At 39.1% G+C, this 8,990-nt stretch overlaps 1 protein-coding gene across 3 annotated transcripts in view; it reads right to left on the bottom strand.

The window, feature by feature from the left end:
• Positions 1 to 8,990, bottom strand: part of LOC128884776 (phosphofurin acidic cluster sorting protein 2) — a 59,241-nt gene that overhangs the window by 7,718 nt on the left and 42,533 nt on the right. Inside the window, exons 3-6 of one of the 3 annotated variants that reach the window (XM_054138401.1) lie at positions 6,294 to 6,581; positions 5,076 to 5,178; positions 4,171 to 4,326; positions 555 to 656 (exon numbers count right to left, since the gene is read on the bottom strand). In XM_054138401.1, the coding sequence (XP_053994376.1) occupies positions 555 to 656; positions 4,171 to 4,326; positions 5,076 to 5,178; positions 6,294 to 6,581 (649 nt within the window). Of the gene's footprint in view, positions 1 to 554; positions 660 to 4,170; positions 4,327 to 5,075; positions 5,179 to 6,293; positions 6,582 to 8,990 lie in introns of all 3 variants that reach the window. The other 2 variants (XM_054138400.1, XM_054138402.1) reach the window with 2 other exon arrangements.

Here is an 8,990-nt window from a genome sequence, read left to right on the forward strand (position 1 = left end):
ATTTGCTCTTACTACATTTATACAGCAGCGTCCTAAAGTTACTGATCCATCTAATCCATCAACAACACCGAGCGAGTACTAAACCGTTCAAAACAATTAACTGACTCGAAATAAATGAATCTATCGTTAATATACTCAATGCGTTCGAATCATCATATGCTACATTTTCGTTCCTGAAAATCGCAAATTCAAGCTCTCCTATTCGTGTTTCCGCTAAAACAAATGAAAACTTTCAAGCGCTACTTGAATGCACGCTGGCCTAACATTTGGTCTATAGCTATACAGCTAATGGTCTATAATCTCTATAATGAATGTAACGGTCCCAACAGAAGTCGCTTCTTTCCTCGACTGTCATTCCAATCGTTTCGTTTCGAAGAGAGAAGAAAAAAAAAAAAGAAACAAATACGAAGAGTACAATTAATCGACATGCCAGATTCACGCAGCCATGCTTGCTTGGTGATAAGCAGAGGTCCACAAGATCCAGCTAATTTATCCTCAAAACTCTGTTAGGATCAAGTCTCGTGTACTTTTATTAATTTTATCTCTCTACATACCTGGCGTGGTATGTCCGACACGGTGTTTCTCTTTAGGTGGCTGACCTGCGCTCTGCTGACCTGCGGCCGTCGCAGACGTGGTTCCGGTCTCCTCGTTGGTAACTACTACCGAATCGTAACATGCAACAATGCAAAGCCAACCCACCAAACTTTCACTTAGTTAAAAGAGATCTAACGCCCGTAACGACCAACGAAACGTTGCGTCTGTGTTCCTATTTTTACTTAGCAGCCTAACATCGTCTCCCTTTGGTACAACGCGGGCTCCGTGTCCTAACTTGCGGGCGTTACTTTCACGGAGAAAAATTGCAGTTATCGAAAGTGGAGCGACGGGATTCGGGCGAGCTTCAATGCGAGTTGTCGAATTAAAATGCAGTTGCTACTTTGGTATTACGCGCGTTAACGAGGATCGATCTTGAGAGTTTCGAGCGCATGTACTCCTTTGCGAATGTGTACGATAATATTTATTTATCCGAGACACTCTGAAATTCGTTCATTTGGTGTTTGGTAGAAGACCGTCGACGGGCTAGTAAATTACAGACGATTTGTTTATTCGTTCGGTTGATTCGCTCTTTGCGCTGGAAAGGTGACTCTCGAACCGGCACTAATTTGTGTTTAACTTGAACATTTTTGGAACCGAAAGTGTCAATAAAATGACTGTCGATAAAGTTAAGGTGATCCGATTTTCGAATCTCAAATTGGAGATCTCATCTTTGAAGTTAATCTAAGCATAGCGTACCGAGGAATCGGGTGTGGCTGAGGTATCTCCAGTTGCTGGTAGATACCAGAAAAATTTGTCAAATGCAACGGGTTAATACTAACAATTATTAGACTGATGGAAAATCAAATCTTCGCGAACGTGCCTAAAAAAATCGAACCTAAATAGGAATTTATTTTATTCTGCAAATATCGTAACATAAACTTTTCCTTCGATCTTTTTTATATTCTTGCACATTCAAATTTCCTGCAAATGCATAAATCTAATAATTATTGACTTTGTATCGGTAAATATGCCCGTTGGTATTAATAATGAATATCGATGATTCATTTTATAATTACTTGATATAATTGTCACTAAAGAGCATGGCAAATCTATGTTTGATACTTTTACAGACACGAATCTATGCACCTTTACTAATCCCAATACGTAATTAATTACGCTGTTATTTTTAAAAAGGAACCAAGTAATTTTGTCCGAAATGATTGCCCATTCGAACCTGAGCCTAGAATCCAACGTCCCCAAGGACCACGCAACTTCAAACGAATGGAATTTAAAACCTCAACGTTTAAGAAAGAAAACCTCGTATTTCCACCAGCGTAACCTTTATTTTTACAAAAGCGAAAAAAATAGCGATACCGCGTGCTACCAACTGTTAAGATCAAAATTTGAATTCTGATTACGGAATGTGCGACTGGTAACATCTCGCATACTGCGCCAAAATTAGACCCTTATGAAACGGAGTTTAGAATGTAGTACATTTTTAGAACACTAACATTACTTTACGAACATTACTTTACTAACATTACTTTACATCTCGAAAGTTTCAAAGCGATCCTCGTGACAATGGCAATTTTTTAGGGGAAGAGGGTATATTTAATCGAATAATAGTATTAAATACATTTTAATAAACGATTGCCTAGGGATACGTAGAATTATCTCGATACGTCGTCAACTGAATCGTTGATCAACGAAACGACAAATAAGTGCAAAATATGGGTGGAACATAGCATAAGCCAGGGTACATGAGAGCAAACATTACTCGTAACAAACAAACGCGAAATGGTTGATACATTCGTTAAGGAAACTTCAATTAAATCGCATCGATTAATATCGAAAAAGATCGAGTACATTCGTTGTTTCATTTATAGTTTCATTTATAGTTTCATTTATAGTTTCGACAGTTGTCCTTAACGTACGGTGTCCAGTCGCGAGATTTTCATCAAATGAAATAAATTTAAATCAAATATATATATGTATATGTATCGTAGGCCGAATAATAAGTTCGTTCGTATTTATTTAAAAAATTACAAAAATATCTGCTCAAAATATAGATGTGTATAGATTTACCGTACGTATAGATAATTTGAAGAAGTTTCGATCGGACCAAACATTTTTATTCAAACTTTTTCGATTACTTTCGCATTCTTCGATGTACTTGTGCAAGGTGTAAAACAGGCTCTTAGGCCTTTTACAAATTATTTCGCATCGACGAGCAAGTACCCAAACCCCAGACTATTATTGAAAAACCGATAACCTGGAAATCTCAAAGAAAATGACCTTAGGGATAATTTCTTTTCATCGTGCTTCCCTACTTTTCGCGAAACATTGTCCTTAACAGACCCGAGCAAATTTTACTCGAACCGAAAATGAAAAATAATTATTTCGAGGAACAAGTAACCGCGTTGTTTATCGCCACGTAAATCTAAATTTTATTTCCACTCTTATTCTATCGTCGATACTTATATTCGGGCGAACTCGATTGCACCGAACTGAAATCAAAACTGACTGCTACAGTTCGCAGCGTACTTCACAAACATTCTCGAACATCTGTTTCAATCGGTTTATAGAAATCAGCTTTCACGAGCAACGTCGACGATTAATGTTCCACTCTTAACGTTCCCAAAATCTTCAAAATCCAAACGAACTTATTACTCGACCTACTGGAGAAAAGGTATCGAAAATTGCAACAGCCATATCATGCTGCATCGCCACAAGACGTCAACAGTATGGCCGAACGAAATGAATCGACGAATCGTGAACGAAAAACGATGAGTACACTTTCTACAAACGTAGACGAACCCTCTCGTCTGTCATACTACGTGTAACTTAACAATTTTACTCTTAATATCGACAACTTATCGATTAACCCTTTCACCTACGATTTACTGTATTGCAGTAGACATAGTAACGAAGGAAAAACGTTCTTTCAACTTGGAATATCTGAAATAAAAATGTCCAACCTTGTAGAACGTATAAATTCCAAACTGTGAATTTAATAGCTTAAAATGAAACTTCAGAACATAAACAATACTAATTACTTCATCCACGAAGACCCGTACGTATAAATCACAGTGCTACCTCGGTTACTGCAAGCATTCCGAACGGATGTTTCTTCGATAATCGAGGTTCTATTGCGCCGAAACGTTTCATTAGAAAACAATATATAAACACCAGTTTTTTTTTCGACGAATTATACATAAACGAATTATACATAAGTCGGTTAATATCGACGCCGTCTATCGAGAGTAAAACTTTCAAGTGAACACCAGCGTGGCACCAGCAAGGTGAATCCGTCCAAACGCGAGTCAACAACTGGAATTTGTAGAAAGCGTGAATTAAAATTGTAAATGTATTCGTTATTCTCTAGCAGAAGCGTGTAATGATACGATACTAATCGGATAATATACCTGCGTTGCTTACCGTTTAATTATGCGATAGTAGAGATAATTAATCTGATTTTAGGGGTCGTGCAACGTTACACTTTTGTCACTGGACGTTACGACGCGCAACTTGTTGCACGAAGCGTCGACGGGCACTTGTCGCGTATCGTCGACAGAGGTTCACGTGTTACAAAATCTACGGTCAAGTATAACTCGAGCGCTCGTGGCATCAACTTACCGGAATGAGGTGGCGCGAGAAGGGATCGACTAGAGCTGAAGAAAGGTCGAAGGGATGGTTTGGGCGTGCTGCTGACAGACATGGTGTCCAATTCGGGACCACTGTCCGACAAGTCTTCCAGTTCGTCGAACAACTCCTCGATTTCCATATCTCCACCTTCGACAGATCCGGGAAATTCCGTTAAGGGAGGAAATAGGTTTCAGAAATAAGTGAGACATAGGTTTCAGTTATAAGTCAGAAATAGGTTTCGTTTATAAGTCAGAAATAGGTTTCAGCTACGTGTTTTTAGTGATAAGTGACATGCGTGCACTTTCAATTTAGCAAGAAAGGAACGTGTGTAATTTAATGAAACTTTGAGAACATTTTATAGATACATCCCCGATCAGAAATTTGTGGACGCTTTCTCTATAGAAATAAATATCTAATAAACCTACGTTCGTAATAATATCATTGCTTGAAGCATATTTTTATCGCAAAGAATGTTATACAAAGATAGCACAAAATTATGCTCTATCGTTTAAACGCTTCTAAAAATGTAACATTCAAATTTTTAGGGGGAAATTTAGGTTCATATAAGAGAAAGACAGTCTTTCTTTTAGTCTTTAACGTGAATTTAAATCCCTATTGATTTCAGATGAAAACATTGATGGTTTTAGGTTTGATGGTGACTTCCGATGAGTGGCAGCTGACATCTTCCATATTTTCTGAGAAAATACTTTCGACAAAATCACAATATTTACTTGAATATATGTATAAGACGTTCTCAAAGTTTCATTGAATTGTATAATTTCCTTTCTTGCTAAAAAGAATTCATGCAAATCTCTAAAAAAAAAAATGTAGTCCTAAACCTATTCGTCCCCTTGGTGGTTCCACGAAGTGGTTTCTTTGAAGAAACGCACAGTTACCTGAAAGCTTCTGCCCGATCTCCTCTTGGTCTTGATCCAGATCCTCGGAGACCCTAAATCGCCTCTTCAGTAGGGCTATGAACTTCTGCTTCAAGTTTCTTTGCTGCAACACCCAGAGTACTCCCGTTAATACCAAAAAGGCTAGATCGCGAGCAGAGAATCTTAAAAGTATGATGTTTCTCCCGAATAAAATGAACAAGAACAAAGCGCATCAGTGTTGAATTTCAAACACTTGATATTACTTAAACCAGACTTTCCGCTTCAAATTACTCACATGGAAAGCTTCTTAGGTGTCCATCTCCGATCGTTTCGATTCTTGGATATGTTTCAAAGGACCGAAAAATAAGATATACGTATTTTTCTTATATCGGCCTGTTTTCATATTTAGGGGGTGAAACGATCTCCTAAAGTTTCGGCTGGAATAGGCTATCTCCGAAACTATTTAAGAAGAAGCTTCATGATTTTCTATCTGCATGTAAAATCTGGCCCTAAATTTTGTACAAAATAAATTCTTTATGATAAAATGAAAATCTAATATAAATAGCCTATTGCAGCTGAAACTTTAAGGAGTCGTTTCACTCCCTAAATATGAAAACAAGCCTATATGTATAACAAAAATACGTCTATCTTATTTTCTCGGTGCTTTAAAACGTATCCAAAAATCGAAACAATCGGAGGCGGACACCTAAGAAGCTTTCCTTGTCAGTGTAAACTTGATGATGAAATACCAAAGGACGTATCAATAATAATGGTGTCGAGAACGTACAGACAAGGGACTAGTACTGATATAAAAGCATGTGCCCGACGGCATATCGATAGAATGAGTATTAAAGGACACAACACATCACCTTGGTGTTGATAGTCACACCTCACACCGAAGTATCGACTGTATCGATATCAAAAGATGTACGAACAGAGTGGTGGATGTTTGAAGACTTTTAGAAAACGTCATTAGCGACCTGAAAGGGTCTTTCAAAGGTGCCAAAAGCCTCTCAAGAGGCTCGCCTCGCGAAATAGCCGTTAAAAAGCAATTTCACAGGAACGCTATTCCAAGCGTATTTTCTACCAGTTTCCGGTCCCTTGCCTTTATGGTATCCATCAGGCTCGTGGACGGTGTCCGGTACGGGCTAACACGATCAACGAGAGAAACATCTCGGTAGTCGAGGCCACTCGATGCGATGGGAATTTAACAAAGCAGAACTGATTCGTTTCACGCACCCTGGCGTTGGCCGGAATCTTCGCACGGCTCTTCCGCCTGTGCATCTCGAGCGTGGGCTCGCTGTCGCTGCCTTCCGCCTCGCCTTCGGAGCTGAACTCCTCCTCTTCGTCGCTGTACTCCGGGCAGAGCCTCTCGTTCGGATCGTTCATCAGTCTTTTGTCCTGGTCGACTGGCTGCGAGCTCAGAGCCACAACACTCACGCGAGCTAACGCCACGGAGTGACCACCGTATTTCTCGGCCTTGTCCGACACCAGCTCCAGCTCCAGGTCCATTTGCTTCTGTAACACCTGCCGACAGAGAGGAACAGGTGCGTCGTTACTAGCTCCAATGAGATTTCATGTAATTAAGAAGAATCTGGGTTGGGCTACCATCCATTTCAATTTTTCTCTGCATAATTATGCTGTGCAGAATCTAACTCCGTGCTTTTATACTCGCGTATTTATCATTCAGGTATGAATTTCGTTTCAAGTTCAATTTCACAGTATCTCATTCACCGTCTATAACCACGTTAGAAAATATATATTTTCAATGTACATGTATTCCGCGTGTTCGTGTATTTTAACCCTTTGCGCTGGAGCTATTTTTCTATCAAATCAAATCCATTTTCGTAATAAATTTCTGCAAAACCAAAGACTCTGCTTTGAAAAGAAACATCTACGACTCGATGTATTATTATTTCAATTAATAATTAACTGGATTCCGATACAAGTAACATTGAAATTGTACTTGTAATTGGAATTGTATTGAAATTGTTGAAAAATTACTTTGAAATTACACGTGTCGCCCTAAAGGCGCCACTCGAGCTCCACTCGAGCTCCACTCGAGCTCAACTCGAGCTCAACTCGAGTTGGTACACGTTCGGAACCGCGATCTCTATATTTAAGAATCGCATCGAACACGGATCGCAACTAGAGTGTCAACCTCGAAGAATGCTCTATAGGATGAGAACACACGCAGCTCGCAGTGTAACAACAACTGGTGTTTATCGAAAACGATACGATGGGCACGAAGGAGTTAAAAACTACAGTTGATGATTGATGATCGCTGACGTAAGCATGGACACTTTGAATAGATGATAAACGCGCGCACAGGTACTATGGAACCTCGATAAAAGCAATCTTGATGATTGCACGACAATCTTGTTTGTTGACAAGCGAAAGAAACGATCACTTAGCAACGAGCGAAAATAGAGATGGAGGAAACGCGATGACAAGTAATGGACTCGTGCCGCGTAGGTGGGATTCCTTCTTATCGAATCGGGTGCATTCATCGTTCGACCAATCTCGAATCTCTATTTTTCTGCAATTATCGATATTCTACCGCGTTAATTAATTCATACGCCCTCGCGAAGCTGTAGTCGATCAGTTGATCAATTCACGCGGTCCCGATTGGAGCTCTGCGATATTGAACATTGAAATGCTTTTCCAAAGGGACACGATTTACCTACAGAAACCTCGAACGCCGTTCGCTGCGACGCTAATACGATACAACCGATTCCCTGGACACAGCCAGATGTCAAATCGAATGAATGATACCGCTAGTGTTACCTGCGATGCAATTTGTAATTCCTGCGGGGTTCTGGTTATTTCATTGGTATATCTCGCTGACCCGTTGTAATTGATACGATCGGGATGGTATCATAGATTGGAAACGTTCGTTGCTTGCTCGAGCTTGCTCGCGAAATTGCTAGCACAATTTTTATATAGCGTGTGGCGAAAAGATTAATTAATATTATTAAGAAATAAATTTTTTTTAATTTCCTACCACAGTGTTTTTGCGTCAGTATTTTCATACCTTTTCGATTTTATATTCTTACATACGTCATATATTTACTGTTTCTCGCGGGTCTAATTTATTCGTCACCTTTGATTGCAGAATACAACATGAAATTACTTTACAATGAGAAAATATACGTACACATATATAAGCGCATACGTATATGTAAGCACGACAAGTTCTAAATATGCTTAAGTGAACGTTTTCTCCCGAAAACAAAGAAACTTTGGCACTTGTAATAATAATATTATTGTTTATAATATATTGTATAATATAGTAATAATGATAATAATGTGTATAAATGTCCGAAAGAACGTTCTCATTTACTAATAATAATAATACGTCGTAATAGTTATTGGTATTAATCATAATATTAATTGGTAAATGAGGAGACACGAGAACATTTCCAACTTCGACGATTTTAAAATCTGTACTTCAAGATTTTCACGATTTTCAAGCAAGTATTCGTAGAACATTTATACTCGGCGCAGGCAGTCGCCAGATTTTCGCAGACAGCCTCGACCAAATATTTTACCAAACCGCAGCGTCCCGGGGACGTTTTCTCTTTCCATTATCGCCTCTCCCACGATCTAGAAAACCGGAATCCGCTTACACGTGTCTCGACAGGTTAACATTTCGACTCGTGCCTCATTCAGACAGAGCTTACGCGACTTTTGAAGAGGACTTTCTACCAGAATATACATTAATCCAGGCTAAAATTAACTTTTTACTGCTACTGGGGCGTATCAACAGCTATGTCTATGAACTTTGCAAGTGGAGTAAAATCGAGAAGAATTGGAAGACAAAATTAAAAATCAAGACGAAGCGTTAACTCTAACGTGGTGTTGATGCTGTTATTATAGGGCACCCTTTGATGCCTTTAGCGAGAATTTGTCACAGGTGGACTTGGCAGTTTTGGG

This window comes from Hylaeus volcanicus, chromosome 2 (assembly GCF_026283585.1).
Source record: "Hylaeus volcanicus isolate JK05 chromosome 2, UHH_iyHylVolc1.0_haploid, whole genome shotgun sequence".
In the NCBI taxonomy this organism is placed as follows: domain Eukaryota; kingdom Metazoa; phylum Arthropoda; class Insecta; order Hymenoptera; family Colletidae; genus Hylaeus; species Hylaeus volcanicus.